Genomic DNA, 16820 nt, shown 5'->3' with positions numbered 1-16820 from the left:
CATGGGCATGAGTATTTTGATCATTTTGAGGGTGCCAGCTGGCAGGCTGCAGCTTTATGCTATTTTGCAACCAGAATTGTTGTTTTATTATCATTATCATTTTCATTATTATTATTATTGGAACTTTTAGAGATTTCATGTAAAAGTCCAAATTTCTAATGTTTCTTGAAACATTGGAAGCTCTCCAATACTGGGCCTATATTCACTGTGCAAACACCAGACCGGAGCTGGGCAGAGGGGCAGGTCTGCTTCAGTGCTCCCCATGGCCCTGTCCTTGCACCAGCACCAAGGCCAGGCATGGGTTCCGCTCTCTGGGCTCCGGTGAAGTCACCTCACTGGAGCCCCTGCTTGCTCCAGGATGGACACCTGGAGGCACCCGAGTCGGTGCCCCCTGAATCTGAGGCAGCAGCCTGGTGCAGACACCAAATGGTGGCCCGTATTCGAGTGAGAGCCACCGTGAGGCTTAAGGGTTGGCACTGGCAGGTGGCAGGGCCGCAGCAACCTGCAAGGACTGACGTGGGCTTTGGAGCCTGGAGACCTGCGCTTCCACCTCAGCTCCTGCACTTCCCAGCTGGGCTCCCACTAGCTGGCCACTTCTCCTCACCGCCGGAAAGGTCATTTTACTCCTCTGTCACAACTGGGAATGTTACAAGAACTGAATATGATAAGATGGATGACAGTGCTTGGCGCTGTCCCCAGCAGGCGCTGGCTTCCCTTCCTGTCCTGCTTACATCCATCGACCTGACCTGCAAGAACCTTCTAGGACCCCAGCATCGCCTCCCGACCCCCGCCCTCCCCACACTCTGTTTTGTCCCTTCTAACTTCCGTCCTCTGTTCAGCCCAGCGTTTGATCCCCTGGGATGGTAGAGAGCGGGTCCTGTGGGTTTGTGTGGTTCATTCCGACCCATTTGCTAGGTAGAGCTGTACCTGTGCCACCAAGCGCTTTAAACCCGCCCTGAAGCCACTTGGCGGTCATCTGAGTTTTGCGGAATTTGTTTTTCTTCCAAGGCACAGATTGTGTGACTGTATCCCAAGGGTTTGTGTTTTGGATCTATTATCTTCTACTGTATTTCACATCCTGCTTAATTCGGCAACTTTTTCAGGTTGCCAAGTTTTTCTCACTAAGAGTAATTGACTTTCTTGAGAACTTCAGCCCTTAACAGACAGTTCGCCTTTGTTCTGACCGTAGTGTGCTGGATTCAATCTGGCATCGTGAGTGAAAATCAGCCTCGACCTTTGCAGTTTCTTAGAAGAAAGTACAGGGTGTTCTCCTCCCCAACCTGCTGTTCTCCATGCAGAGAGCGTTCCCTTGATAAACATTTTTATACACTGGATGTTCAGAGAAACCCCAAATCGGGAATCAAATCTTACATCACACAACACATATACATCTGAATTTCTGATAAATAATAAGGAGCTACTACGTTAAAAAGTTGTTCCAGAATAGAGATAGAAAGTTAGACTGGGAAGGAAGAGTGAGAGAGAAGAAGCTGAAACTGTTTCCTCCAAGGAGAGAAGACTGAGGGGGCACTGGGTGCTGGAAGAGAGAGGGTGCCCGTGAGTTGGTTCCTGTTCTGCTTGAACCAAGCATGAGCTGACAGCCCAGTTGGGACAGACCTTCCAGTCTGGAAGGACCAAGGGAGGCTCACCAGAACCTGCAGGGGAGGCTGGCTGTGGGGGGAGCTCTTCCTGCCCCTCCCCACCATGTGCCCAGGGCGGGCCTCCTGCCAACACTGGAAAACAACCAGGCCCGTTACGTCATGTCCCCCAAATGCAACTGTTGAAACCTGTTAAGCCCTGGAGACAACACTTTTCCCACAAGTTTGAGTAGTTGCACATTCTTCCTTATTTGTGTCTTCTGGAGAACAGCAGTCAAAAGCTGGCTCCAAGACAAATGAGAACATTTCATTCATTCTACAAACTCGCATTTTAGCAGGGCTTCTCTGTGACGCCCATGGGGCTTCAGTGGAAGGGTCACGTGGCCCAGCCTCTGTCGATTTTGTACACCCAGGCACTGGGGTCATGGGCTCTATAGGATGGCTCCTGTGGTGGGAAGGGACCAGACACCTTCTGAAGGAACACGGGGCTTGAGGACATGCATCAGTGACTCGTAAACACCTGCTGATGATGGAAAGAACAAGGACAGGAGTCAGAATGACCTTGAGGGAGCCCCAGCTTAGCTGGTTACTGGCGGTTGGACCTGCAGCAAATCACTACATCTGGGATCTCTCATCTGTGAATTAGGATTGGAGGGAGGAGACCACCACTGACCGAGTCCCTGTCTTATATTGGGCGCCCCCTGTGAGGCCTGCCTGCCTCTCAGAATACTTGGAAGAACCAATGAGATAACGGAGGTGAAGCTGCGGTGCAGGGCTGTGTTGTCAAACAAGGTGTGAAAGCAGTCAACATTTCACCTGCAGCTTCTCATCGGCTGAGGCCCGGGCCCCTTCTGCCCTTGGGTGCACTTTAGCCAATTACAGTCACCTGAGGAGTTCCCAGGCAGGCTGGTCCCTCACCAACCACCCCTTTCAGGACCTTCGAGTTCTGACCCCATGTCTCCAATCGCAGATTGCTGGATCATTCTAACGAAGGGTTTACAAACTGGGAGTTCATGACGGTGCACTGTTGGGGAGAAAAGGCTGAGGGGGAATGGACCCTGGAGATCCAGGACATACCGTCCCAGGTCCGCAACCCGGAGAAACAAGGTCAGTGGCTCTCGGAGATTTCGTGAGCATTTTCCTATTTCAACCCTTTTGTTAACTCTAGACTTTTATTTAACTACAATGTCTGTGGTAATTTTTTTTTGATGGAGATAAAATTCACATAATACAAACTTCATCATTTTAATCATTTTAAAGTATATGAGTAAATGGTTTTTAGTACATTCACAGTGTTGTGCAACCATCACCAGTATCTAATGCCAGAACTTTTTCATCATTCCAAAGGGGTATCCTTACCCATTAAGCAGTGGTTCCCCATTCTCCATCCCCCTGGCCCTTAGCAACCTCTAATCTACTTTCTGTCTCTATGGACTGGCGTCTTCCATACGTTTCATGTAAATGGAATCATACAACACGTGACCTCTTGTTTCTGGCTTCTTTCGCATAGCAGAATGTTGTCAAGGTTCATCCATGTTGTAGCGTGTGTCAGTACTTCATTCCTTTTATGACTAAATACTATTCCATTGTTTGGCTGTATCACATTTTGTTTATCCGTTCATCAGTTGATGGCCAGCTGAGTTGTTTCTAATAATGGCTATTATGAATAACACTTTGAACATCCGTGTACAAGTTTTTATGTGGACATATGTTTTCGTTTCTCTTAGATATATGCGTATAAGTGGAATTGCTGGGTCATATGGTAATTCTATGTTTAACTTTTTGGGGACTACCAAACTGTTCTCCACAGCGGCTAGCCCATTTCACGTTCCTACCAGCAGTGTATAAGGATCTTAAGTTCTCCACATCCTCATCAACACTTGTTTTGTTCTTTCTTTCTTTATTTATAAAAGCCATCCTAATAAGTGTGAAGTGGCATCTCATTGTGGTTTTTTTTTTTAAGATTGGCACCTGAGCTAACCTCTGTTGCCAATCTTCGTTTTTTCCCTCCTTCTTCTTCTCCCCAAAGCCCTCCAGTACATAGTTGTATATTCTAGTTGTGAGTGCCTCTGGTTGTGCTATGTGGGATGCCACTTCAGCATGGCCTGATGAGCAGAGCCATGTCTGTGCCCAGGATCCGAACCAGTGAAACCCTGGGCCGCCGAAGTGGAGGGCGAGAACTTAACCACGAGGCTATGACACCAGCCCCTCATTGTGGTTTTGATTTGCATCCCTAATAGCTAATGATGCTAATAAATAATGAGCATCTTTTCATGTGCTTATTAGTCATTTTTATGTCTTCTTTAGAGAATTGTTGCACATCTTTTGCCCATTTTAAAATTGTGTTGTCTTTTTTTTTTTTCTGAGGAAGATTAGCCCTGAGCTAACATCTACTGCCAATCCTCCTCTTTTTGCTGAGGAAGACTGGCCCTGAGTTAACATCCATGCCCATCTTCCTCTACTTTATATGTGGGACCCCTGCCACAGCATGGCTTGACAAGCAGTGTGTAGGTCTGCACCCCACACCCGAACCCTGGGGCCACCGAAGCAGAATGTGCAAACTTAGTCACTGCACCACGGGGCAGGCCCCCAAGGGTTGTTTGTCTTTCATTATTGAGTTGTAAGAGTTCTTTAAATATTCTAGATACTAGATCCTTATCAGATATATGATTTACAAATTTTTTCTCTCATTCTCTGGTGGTTCTTCCACCGTATTGATAGTGCCCTTTGAGGCACAAAAGTTTTAAATTTTGTTGAGATTCAGTTTATTTTTCTATTGCTTGTGCTTTTAGTGTCATATTTAAGAGACCGTCGCCTAATGTATGGTCACAAAGGTTGAAACCCTTGTTTTCTTCTAAGACTTTTATATAGTTTTAGCTCTTATGCTTGGGACTTTGATCCACTTTGAATTAATTTTTGTATATAGTGGAGGTAAGGGTCCAAATTCATTCTTTTGCGTATGGCTATCCAATAAGTCCCAGCACTATTTGTTAAAAAGGCTGTTCTTTCTCCCATTGAGTGATTTTGGCACCCTTGTTGAAAATCAATTGGCCATAGATGTGTGAGTTTATTTCTGGACTCTCAACCCCTTCCATTGGTCTGTGTGTCTGTCTCTATGCCAGTATCACACTATTTTGATTGCTATCGCTTTGTAGTAAGTTTTGAAATTGGCAACTTTGAGTCCTCCAAATTTGTTTCTCTTTTTCAAGATTTCTTTGGCTCTTCTGAGTCCCTTGCATTCCAGATGAATCATAGGATCAGCTTATCAATTTCTGCAAAAAAGGTAGCTGGAATTTGATAGGGATTTCTCTGAATCTGTAGGTCAATTTGAGGAGTATTACCATCTTAACAATGTTGACTTTTCCAAGCCATGAACACAGATGTCTTTCCGTTTCTTTAGATCTTCTTTAATTTCTTTCAGCAATGTTTTGTAGTTTTCAGTCTACGTGTCTTGTATGTCCTTGGTTAAATTTGTCCCTAAGTATTTTGTTCTTTTTGATGCTATTGTAAATGGAATGGTTTTCTTAATTTTGTTTTTGGATTATTTCTCTGGTAATTTTTGCACCCTTTTATAACTCTCCTTATAGTTAATAATCATTTATTTAATCGATCTTTACTGAATTCCTGCTATGGGCCAGGCACTGATCAGGTGATGGGAGTACACCAGGAAAGAAAGCAAGAGTAATCATTACAACTTACCCTGTAGTCACCCACAAAGGTCTTGGAAGTCTTCCCCTTGCTCTCTGTCGGATTTGTGGTCAGGTCCAGGGACTACGTTCCAGTCCTACTTTTCTATGCAAGACTTTCCCCAAGGTTTGCTTTCGCTGTCCTATTGTTCCTGCAGCCTGCTTCTTGATCACCCTAGAACCTTCTCCTGTCCTGCTGCTGTTCTGATTTTCTGTGAAACAGAGTTTTGGGGATTTTTTTTTCACTAGGGAGAAGAGAAGAGCATTAACTTGTCTTATGCAGAAAGTTGACTGTAAATGATCAGGTCATCTACAAGGTGCCCCCACCCCCCAAAATCACTTTCTTTCTGCCTTTAAAATAATAAGTAACTATTACGGGAAAATGTTACTGTAAAAAAGTCTAAAAATACAGAAACATAAAATTTTAAATCACTTGAAATTCATGTATTTTAAAAGTAGAAGCTCCTAAATTCTTCTTTTAAAAACCCCAAAGTGTACTGGTCACTATTAAAAGTTAAGGGTCGACGTCTCATGCCATCTGTATCCTCAAGCATTGCCTGCTCTGCGGGCACAGGACAGAGTTCCAGCACCAGCCAGCAGTGCCACTTGCCTGGGAGGCCTGTGCTATGGAGGCTGGTGGCTACAGCCACGTGGATGGACGCATCCGCAGAGCTGTGCATTCACACGGCGCAGCCCATTGGTCTGAAGCCGAGGCCCATGTCTGCAGTGGGGAAGAGCATGCACACCTTCATGACTCTGGCAGATGTTTACGTTTCTATGAACTTTGTGAGTTAAGGTCCCTGCTGGACCTCAGTGTCGTCGGCTGTGAAATAGAACTGAGCTAGACGCTGTCTGAGGCCTAACACAAGAAGTGCCTCTCTCTGCAGCAGGGGCCCATGTGGCATGTCCACATTCTGGGAGGGGCCTTGCTGGCCTGAGGTTACCCCTTCTGTTTCTTTAGCCTGCCCAGATCCCAAATCCTTCTCTAGACCCAGCTGGAGATGTCCTCCTCCTGCAGGGGTACAGTGGGTGGGGAGACAGGGGCACCTTGGGATGGTGCCCTAGACCAGTGCTTTCCCTGGGAGTTTTGTCAACATGCTCGTGCTGATGTGGTGTGTCCCGTGGTGCCTGAGATCTTGCAAGACCAGATTGCACCAGGCATGTAGGCCATCGCAAGGATCGGTCAGAAGCCCCTGGGGGATTTTAGGCAGAGGAAAGAGATGATCTGAAGCTTCGTGTTAATAGGCGCACTGTGACAGCTGGTTGGAATAGACTGAAGTGTGTTTGCAGTGGGGGAGAGCAACAGAGACAGGGAGGCCAGTAAGGAGGTCTTCACAATATGAGATGAAGGTGACTCAAACTAGGTGGTGGCAGTGGACGTATTTGAAGCAATCAGGTTTGGAAAGAAGAGTTGAAAGGATTTGCCAACAGATCAGACGTGGGCCATGAGCAAAGAGAGGGGGCGTCAGTGACTCCAGGGCTTTTGTTCTGTGCAGTGGAAGGATGGAGTTGCGATTTCCTAGATCTGGAACATTGCAGAGGGAGCGGGTGCTGGAGGGAAAATGAGGAGCTCAGTTTGGAGTGGGTTAAATTGAAGATGCACGTGACCAATCCAGGTAGAGATGTGTACCTGGAGGCAGGGGCAGGTCTGGGCTGGAAATCTACACTTAAGCATTGTCAGCAAATAGATGGTATTAAAAGCTGTGAGTGTGGACAAGCTCATGCAGGCGGTGAATGGGGATGCCCTGGGGTCCTGCAGATTGTGGGCACTGGAGGAATCTGTTTACACCGTAATGATCCCACAAGTGCAGGTATTGAACTTTGGGGTTGCTTTGGTGCACAGCACAGAACTGGGTGCCAGGCACCTCCCCACAGCCCTTCTTGCCCACTCAGCTCCCTGTCTTCTGCCTGCACAGCCCTTGCCGGCTCTGCCGTTGTCTGTCACGCTGATGTTGCTCTCGGGAGCTTGTCTTCAGGCTCCTCCATGTCCCCAGTGCCTCCTGCTGTGTGGTTCATCACAGGTGCACAGTGGGTGTTTGGAGAATGAATGAGTACAGTGGAAACTTTTGTGACCCCATGTGACCAGATGCCCTGCATGCTGCAGAGGACGTAGGCACAGTGGATACAAGGGAGACTTCCTGAGGGTGGCCCAGAGTTAAGTCCTGAAACAGGACCGTGCCCATCCTTGGGCATGGTTAGAATCTGGGTCTTTGGCTAGTTGAGATGGGAACAGAATAAGCCTCTCCTGGTATCTTTTACTCTGACCTTCCGTAACTTATTGGGATTTGGGGGACTGGGACACATTCTTCAGTGTTGTCACAGAGAGTCTGCACATTCCTGCAGCAGCTTCTGGGGTCAGTTCAGTCACACAAGCTTTACCCTGTAGACAGCCGCCACTCCTGAGGTGGGCTTTGCAGAAACACATGCAGGCAAGTGGCCTGCCACTGTTGACCTACTATGTACAAGCCCTTCTCGCTGTGTGTGCCAAGGACAGATTCCTCTCGCGCAGCCACACACTCAGCACATCCAGGCATTAGCGCTTCCTCCCCGAGCCCAGCTGGAGTCAGCATTGGTTCCATCAGCTTCTCTCCACAGTCGTCAGAGGGAGGGAGTCAGGGAAGAAAGAAAGGAGGGAGGGAAAGAGTGAGAACCACCTTACAACCAGGCTGCCTTTCAAAGCGATGCGATCCCCAGCACGATGTTCAGGACTGTCTGGTGGTGTCTGTTGGGAACCGCAGACTGGAAAGGCGACGCCGGATGCCCGAGGTTTCCCACAGACTCCAGGGCTCCTGAGCCCGGGAGAAATGTGGGCCTGGGAGCTGCCCTGTCAGCATTGTCGGTGCCAAGGGTGTGATTGATCCCAACAGGCATGTCATTCTTTCCCTCCCAGTTGGTCTGGTCAGGGTAGCCTGAAAGTACCAGGAATAATGCAGCAAACACAGAGACATGGCTCCCAGGAGGAGCAGCCCCCATCTCAGTTCTCTAGCTAGTCCGAGAACCTGTTCCCAGAGCAAGGTGCTGCGTTTCTGTGCTGTTCATTCCAACCTCCCTCAAATCTCTGCAATTTAATTGCTTTAAAAAGAAAACCACCTCAATTCCAATGGTGTGCTATGTGAAAGTACTTTAAAATCTCAGCTAAAACCTGGGTTTATTAAGTAATTAAGTCATCTGAATGATATGCTAGCTCAAATAATACTCATTTCCTGTCAGACTGAACTTGGTTTATGTCATTAATTTTAAAACTATTTTTTTAAAAGATGACTAGCAAAGAAGTCCTCCATTTTCCTCTTCAGTTCCTGGGCCAGGGGAAGGCTGTATCTTTTCCCGGGATCACTCTCCTCCGGGAGACGAGTGAGGAAGGGAACTGAGTGCAAATCCTGCCTCACAACGGTGTTGTATTTGCAGGTGGCTTTTCACTCATTCCTGTGTTCAGCGCACCTTCATTGGACTCTAACTAGTGTGGAGATCTGGGGACACTAGAACCTTGCCGCTCTGTGGGAAGCAGGCCCGGGCCCAGGTGTGGGAGAGTGGGCTCGGGAGGGAGTCTGGCATCCACAGTGGGCGGGCGAGCTGAGCCCCCCCGACGCCTCAGCCACACCAGCTGCCATACAGAGAGCTGCCAAGGCCCGAGATGGGAGCTGGTTATGGTGCAGCCAGAGCAGAGCGAGGGGCTCGTCCTGCAGAACTTCTTTCCGAGAAGTATGGCTGCATTTTAGAAAGTTTCCATCTAGAATGCTCAACATTTTAAGTTTGCTGTTGAGCTCAGGAAGTTTCAGTTCTTTGGGAACCGTGTGTGCTCCATCTCCTGCATCTGGCATGCGACAGGCCTGGGGTCAGATCCTCCTGCCTCCACTGTTCCTGAATCTCTGGTGTCTTAGTCAGTTCAGGCTGCTATACCAAAGTGCTATAGACCCGGGGGCTTATAAAGAACAGACGTTTATTTCTCACAGTTCTGGAGGCTGGAAGTCCGAGATCAGGAGGCCAGCATCGTCAGATTCTGGTGAGGACCCTCTTCCTGGTTTTAGACGGCTGCCCTCTGCTTATATCCTCACGTGGCAGAAAGAGAGCAAGCTATCTTTCTGCAGTCTCTTTTATAAGGGCAATAATCCCATTCATGAGCGCAGAGCCCCCCAAGAGGCCCCACCTTGTAATACCATCATATTGGGGGCTAGATTTTAACATGTGAGTTTGGGGGGACACACACATTCAGTCCGTAATGACATCCGGCTTCGGTGTTCATGGCTCCCTCAGGCAGGGGAAGATGGTGGGAGGCACCCTAACTTTTCAGGTGCGTTTGTGGTTATGAAGGAAGTTTGAGCCACGCACAGAGACAAACCACCTGACATCTGGCTTCGTTGCTAGGCCCCCTCCTAGAAGATGAGGATGAGCACTCTTTGCTCAGGGTGTTGAATGGAAGGTGATGACTCAGGCCAAGTAAGTGAGGGTAGGGGCCTCCGCATCCCGCCCTCCTCACCCCAGAGCCCTGGAGTACAAGCAAGGCCTTTGCACCTGCACTGCTCAGGTCAGCCTCCCTGCCTACCTGCACATCCCACTCAGCCCCCTCAGGGACAGTGAAGGCCTGAGCACCTCCTTGTGACCTGAGGCTCCTGCGAGCACCCCTGGTGCATGTGACACTGTGGGTCGCCCCCTGCTCAGCTGGAATTGGGCTTGGCTTTGAGAAGCACCAGGGATGTCTTTGCATGGTCATTCTCTCATTCATTCAGCATACACGCACTTAGACTGAAGACCTGCTACGTACCAGACCTGCTGGCAGTCAGCATGCTTCTTGGTTCTTCCCCTCCGCACCCCATCCACCCTGAGGGCCCAGCTCAGTGCCCTGAACTGACTGAGAGCTCCACCAGGGCTGTGGTTTGTCTCTGTGCGTGGCTCAAACTTCCTTCATAAACACAAACCCACCTGAATAGCTAGGGCGTCTCCCACCATCTTCCCCTGCCTGAGGGAGTCATGAGGCATCAACTCTGAAATGGGAAACAGAATCAAGCATGCTTCCCAACCCTCTTTCCGTAATCGACACCATGTATCTCATTTCATAGCTCCAAAGGGTTTTAGTTTTCCGTACTTGGCATTCACATTGTAATAAATAGACTGTCTGAGACAATTGAAGGCGCTTTAAAAGCTTCTGTGTCATTCTCTTGAACTCAGAGAATCTACTTTTTCTCCCTAATTAAAATTTCTCTTTTTTCTCTAATCTTTCCTCTGTTTCCAAAAGAGCAGCAACCCACATGTGCCAGGTTTTTCTTGGTTTCACCAGCATTTCCAAATTTCCACTGATCTAGGACAGAAGTAAAATTTGTCTAAGGAACAAGAGAGAGGTAGGATGATAATTAGTGCTTGTGAATTCCCCGTCAGGCGCTGGGCATTATTTTACATCAGTGTTAAAAATCAGTATAGAATCAGGGCATCTTAAACAGTCATAGATGATAATAAGGAATTAAGGTTTATGAGAAAAAAGTCCTTATTGCTAGTGATACATAGTATGGTACTTATAAGTGAAACATTAACGACATCTAGGATTTGCTTTAAAATACTCCAGGGGTCTGGGGTACGGGACTCGGGGAGTGGAGGAATGGGGAGGAGATGGATGAAGTAAAATTGGCAAAATGTGGATGATTGTTGGGGCTGTGTGATGGACACTTCAGAATCCATTGTACTGTTTTCTCTATTTGGTGTTTATTTGAAAATTTCCATCATGAAAAGTTTTAAAAAATACATGTCCAGAGGCTGACCTGGTGGAGCAGTGGTTGAATTTGTGGTCTGCTTCGGTGGCACGGGGTTGGCAGGTTTGGATCCTGGGCACAGACCTACACCCTGGTCATCAAACCATGCTGTGGCAGCATCCCACATACAAAATAGAGAAGATTGGCACAGATGTCAGTTCAGCAACAATCTTCCTCAAGCAAAAAGAGGAAGATTGGCAACAGATATTATCTCAGCGTCAATCTTCCTCACCAAAAGAAAAAAAATTACACGTATGGGGAACATTTCTTCAAATGAAAGAAGATCATAGAGATTTAGATTGCACAATTAAGTAAAATAACATAAAGGTTACATAAAGATGACATAAACAATTCTCCATATCAGTGTGAGAAAAAATTGTGTGCCATTGGAGGATAGTTTCTTTGGAGTAATTGATTTGGACTTTCTTACCCCCAAACAGTCAGTCTTAAATCTATCTAGGAATAAGACAGAGTACCAAACTGTGTGTGTGTATGTGTGTGTGTTTGTGTATGCATTCATGATGTATGGGAGTGGTTATTATGGGTATGTAGATATGTGTATGTGTAGGTATGTATGTAAGTGTGTATGCATGCATGTGGGTGTTATGTATATGTGAGTGTGGGTGTAGGTGGGTGCGTATGTGTGTATGAGTGTGTGTGTATAGACACATACCTCATTTTATTGCACATCGCTTTGCTGTGCTTCACAGATATTGTGTATTTTGCAAATTGAAGGTTTGTGACAACCCTGGGTCAAGCAAGTCTGTTGGCGCCATTTTTCCAACAGCATTTGCTCACTTCAGGTATCTGTGTCACATTTTGGTAATGCTCACAGTATCTCAAACTTTTTCATCTTTATTATATTTGTTATGGTGATCTGTGATCAGTGATCTTTGACGCTACTATTGTAATTATTTGGGGGCACCACAAGCTGCACCCATAGAAGACGGCGAACTGAATCAACAAATGTTGTGTGTGTTCTGACTGCTCCACCGACTGGCTGTTGCCCTGTCTCTCTCCCTCTCTTTGGGCCTCCCTGTTCCGTGAGACAGAACAATGTTGAAATTAGGCCAATGAATAACCCTACAATGGCCAGTAAGTGTTCAAGTGAAAGGAAGAGTCGCACATCTCTCACTTTAAATCCAAAGCTAGAAATGATTAAGCTCAGTGAGGAGGGCAAGTCAAAAGCCAAGAGAGGCCCAAAGCTAGGCCTCTTGTGCCAGTTAGCCAAGTTGTGGATGCAAAGGAAAATTTCTTGAAGGAAATTAGAAGTGCCACTCCAGTGAACACACAAATGATAAGAAAGTCACACAGCCTCTTTGCTGATATGGAGGAAGTTTTAGTGGTCTGGATAGAAGATCAAACCAGCCACAACGTTCCCTTAAACCAAAGCCTAATCCAGAGCATGGCCCGAACTCTCTTCAGTTCTGTGAAGTCTGAGAGAGGGGAGGAAGCTGCAAAAGAAAAGTTGGAAGCTAGCAGAGATTGGCTCATGAGGTTTAAGGAAGGAAGCCGTCTCTGTAACGTAAAAGTGCCGGGTGAAGCGGCAAGTGCTGATGTAGAAGCTGCAGCAAGTTCTCCAGAAGGTCTAGTGAAGATAATTAATGAAGCTGGCTACACTGAACAACAGAATCCAACGTAGATGAATAGCCTCCTATTGGAAAAAGCTGCCATCTAGGGCTTTCATAGCTGGAGAGAAGTCAATGCCTGGCTTCAAAGCTTCAAAGGACAGGCTCACTCTCGTTAGTAGTTAATAGAGCTGATGACTCTAAGTTGAAGCCAATGCTCGTTTATCATTCTGAAAATCCTAGGGCCCTTCAGAATTATGCTAAATCTACTCGGCCTGTGCTCTGTAAATGGAACAACAAAGCCTGGATGACAGCACATCTGTTTACAACGTGGCTTATTGAATATTTTAAGCCCACTGTTGAGACCTACTGCTCAGAAAAGAAGATTCCTTTCAAAGTGTTACTGCTCATTGACAATGCACCTGGTCACCCAAGAGCTCTGATGGAGATGTACAACGAGATTAATGTTGTTTCTGTGCCTGCTAACACAACATCCATTCTGCAGCCCACGGATCAAGGACTCATTTCAACTTTCAAGTCTTATTTAAGAAATACATGTCATAAGGCTATAGCTGCTGTAGATAGTGATTCCTCTGATGGATCTGGGCAAAATAAGTCAAAAACCTTCTGGAAAGGATTCACATTCTAGATGCCATTAAGAAAATTCGTGATTCATGGGAAGAGGTCAAAATATCAATATTAACAGGAGTTTGGAAGAAGGTGATTTTGAGGGGTTCAAGACTTCAATGGAGGAAGTAACTACAGACGTCGTGGAAATAGCAAGAGAACTGGAATGAGGAGTGGAGCCTGAAGATGTGACTGAATTGCTGCCGTCTCATGATAAAACTTTAAAGGATGAAGAGTTGCTGCTTATGAACGAGCTAAGGAAGTGGTTTCTTGAGATGGAATCTACTCCTGGTGAAGATGCCGTGAAGAGCGTTGGAATGGCAACAAAGGATTTAGAATATCCCATAAACTTAGTGGATACAGCAGTGGCAGGGTTTGAAAGGACTGACTCCAATTTTGAGTTCTACTGTGGGTAAAATGCTATCAAACACATTGCATACTACAGAGAAATCATTCGTGGAAAGCAGTCAATGATGCAGCAAACCTCATTGTCTCTGTAGAAATTGTCACAACCACCCCAACCTTCAGCAACCACCACTGTGATCAGTCAACTGCCATCGACATCAAAGCACGACCCTCCACCAGCAAAAAGATTATGACTTGCTGAAGGCTCAGATGATGGTTAACACTTTTTGGCAATAAAGTATTTTTTAATTAAGGTATGTACATTGTGTTTCTAGACATAATGCTATTGCCCACTTAATAGAGTACAATATAGTGTAAACATAATTTTTGTATGTGCTAGGAAACCAAAAGATTTATGTGACTCACTTTTTTCTGATATTCGCTTATTGCCATGGTCTGGTCTGGGACTGAATCTGCAGTGTCTCCAAGGTATGCCTGTATTTGCTTGTTTTTAGAGAACCAGCATAGCTTAGAAGTCGAGCTCTGGAGCCAGCCTGCCCTTCAGATCCATATCCTGCCACTTGCCAGCAGTGGCCCTGGACAGGTCATTTCCATTCTCTGAGCATTGGGTCTCTCTTCGGTGTGGGGCTGTTGGGAGGGTTAAAGAGACTGTGTCAAGTGCTTAGCATTATTATTATTAAGATGACTCCTCACGGCAATCTTAATGTGAGTGTTTTTAATCCTCATTTTGTGGGAGAGGAAGCTGGTTCCAAGCCGCATCTAGGAGCCTGACTGATCCCCCTGAGCCGTCAGGGCACAGCCTGGACTCAGGGTGCACCTCCCCTGACTGCAGCCGGGGCCCCCGCTTACTCTGTCCTGCCATGCTGGTCCTCCAGGTGCCTCTGCAGCAGGCGCAAGCAGCCCTTAGTTGATATTTTCTCTTTAGCCCTGTGGTCAACGGTTTTAGGATATTTTGGGTTGGATTTTTTATTTAAAGTGTTGTAATTAGAAGATAAAAACCAAATGAAATAGTAAAGACTAACAGGTGCCTTGTAGTAGGAGCATCTGCTGTGTGCTAGGGTCAGGACTCCTTGCAAGTATCTCACCTGGACGGAGATTGAAGAGAGCAGGTGCCTTCTGAGACCTTGCTGTGACCAACAGGTGTGGGCACGGCCCTTTATTTTTTTAACTCATCAGAGCACTTGAAACACAATAGGCACCTAGAATAGATGGTGATTGATTTTTAAGGGTTTTTCGTATATACTGTGTTCCTGGCTTCAGTATCATTGAGATATCTGTTCCTCACAAATTTACAATGTTAACACAATCCCAATCAATATCACCATGAAATTAAGGAGGTGGGAGGAGCCTGCCTGGATGATTATAAAGCTTATCTGGAAGAGTGAACACAGCAAATAGTGAGAGAAATTCTGGAAAAACTAAACACAGATATTTAATATTTTTAAGCTATAATAATTAAAATAGTATGGCACTGGTGCTAGAATAGGCAGATAAGTCTAGGGGAACAGACTTGAGAGTCCACAATTAGAGTTATGTGGATACACTAAGTATAGCATTTCAAATTAAACGGGAGAAAATGAAGTATCGAATAAAAGCTATTGACAATTGGCTAACCATTTGGAAAGGAAATCATTGTTTTGGTACATTTATACACATAAAATTAGAAACTTCTGTTTGCAAAAAATACCATAAAATTAAAATTAGAAAAATATTTATAAAGTATTTTGGACAAACTCCAGTAATTCACAGATGGTCTTTTTCATTTCTCTCTAGCCTGAGGGTTGCAAACTTTTTCTGTGAGGGGCCGAAAGTAATATATTATGCTTTCTGGTCTCCGTGACAACCGCTTAACTCTGCCATTACAGTGTGACAACAACCATAGAAGATATGTAAGTGAACGGGCGTGCTGTGCTCTAAGGTAACTTTACAAACGCAGGTGGCGGGTCTGTGGCCATAGTTTGCTGCCTCCCTGCTCTAGCCTATTTGTATGTTGCAGTGGAATTGAATCCTCTGCTAACTGGTAAGTGAAAGGCCTGTTTATTCGGTGTTATTTGAGACATCCCATTCTGTTCCCATTTTCCCACCATGGGCCCATGTTGTCCTGTGTGCTGGTAAATGTTTAACAACTAGCACTCCAGGGGGAAACTATGTGTACAGTCATGTGCTGCATGAAGATGTTTTGGGTCAACGACAGACCATATATACAACAGTGGTCCCATAAGATTAGTATCATATAGCCTAGGTGTGTAGTAGGCTATAGCATCTAAGTGTGTGTAGGTGCACTCTGTGATGTTCACACAACGATGGAATTGCCTAACACATTTCTTAGAACATAATCCCCTTGTTAAGTGATGGATGACTGTGTATATAAAAATTATGTGTGTGTGTGTGTGTGTGTGTATATATATCACATAAGTATATTATTAATTTTACTGATATAAAGCATGTGTAGCACACAATTTACAAATAATAATAAAATATATACTATTTGTATTGTAAATTCCGGATAGGCAATTGAGTTTCAGAGAATGCTTTCATTGATTTTTGCCAAACTCTTGTATCCGTAGGCAACCTATGGTTGCAGTTGATGGAGAACTGTCCGTCTGAGGTGATAAATATAGGTCAGAACGTTGTTCATCCATCAAAGATGTGAAGCCAGTTCTTTGCTGAATTGGAGGATAGTTTTCAAATACTAGAAGAATGTTTCCTCATTTTTTTATGCTGTTCCCAATGTAATGGCTATAAACATAACCACTTTTAAGTTTAATCTGCCTTCTTAACACTTTCTCCATCATTTTCTTAAATCTAGATTATCAACAATTAATCAAGCCCTTATTCGTAGTGTTTGTCAATTTCCAAGTGTAAATGCTCCCACCGTGGCTGATTTCAAGCTGCCAGCGTGATGTCACTGAAAGCAGAGTTGGGAGGAGATACACAGTAGCCACCAGTAGATAGAAGTTCCACTGTATAGATAGAATAGATGTAAACAACCCCCAAAGCATAGATAGTGACAGAGTACAATAAAATAATTAGGAAGGGATGATTTTCGAGTTTTTGTTACTTTTGTTTACAGTATAATTTATTTAATTGTATGTTTATATAATTTAATTTTTGACAACAGCTGTGTTTAACAACCAGCTCACAAAGTTCCTGAAAACATTACCAGTCAGCCCTGTTAAGTCAATATGAGCCAGCCCAGCACACCATTGCATACTGGGAATTATATGGGTAGAGGAC

The 16820-nt window shown here is 45.4% G+C and overlaps 1 protein-coding gene across 1 annotated transcript in view; it reads left to right on the top strand.

The window, feature by feature from the left end:
* PCSK6 (proprotein convertase subtilisin/kexin type 6) overlaps window positions 1-16820 on the top strand; it is a 181024-nt gene that overhangs the window by 123384 nt on the left and 40820 nt on the right. Inside the window, 1 exon segment of the mRNA XM_070620507.1 lies at window positions 2569-2705. Within this exon segment, the coding sequence (XP_070476608.1) occupies window positions 2569-2705 (137 nt within the window).

The sequence above is a fragment of the Equus przewalskii genome, chromosome 1 (genome assembly GCF_037783145.1).
Source record: "Equus przewalskii isolate Varuska chromosome 1, EquPr2, whole genome shotgun sequence".
Taxonomy (NCBI): Eukaryota; Metazoa; Chordata; class Mammalia; order Perissodactyla; family Equidae; genus Equus; species Equus przewalskii.
Note: the sequence above shows the minus strand (reverse complement) of the source record. Positions and strands in the feature narration are given on the sequence as shown.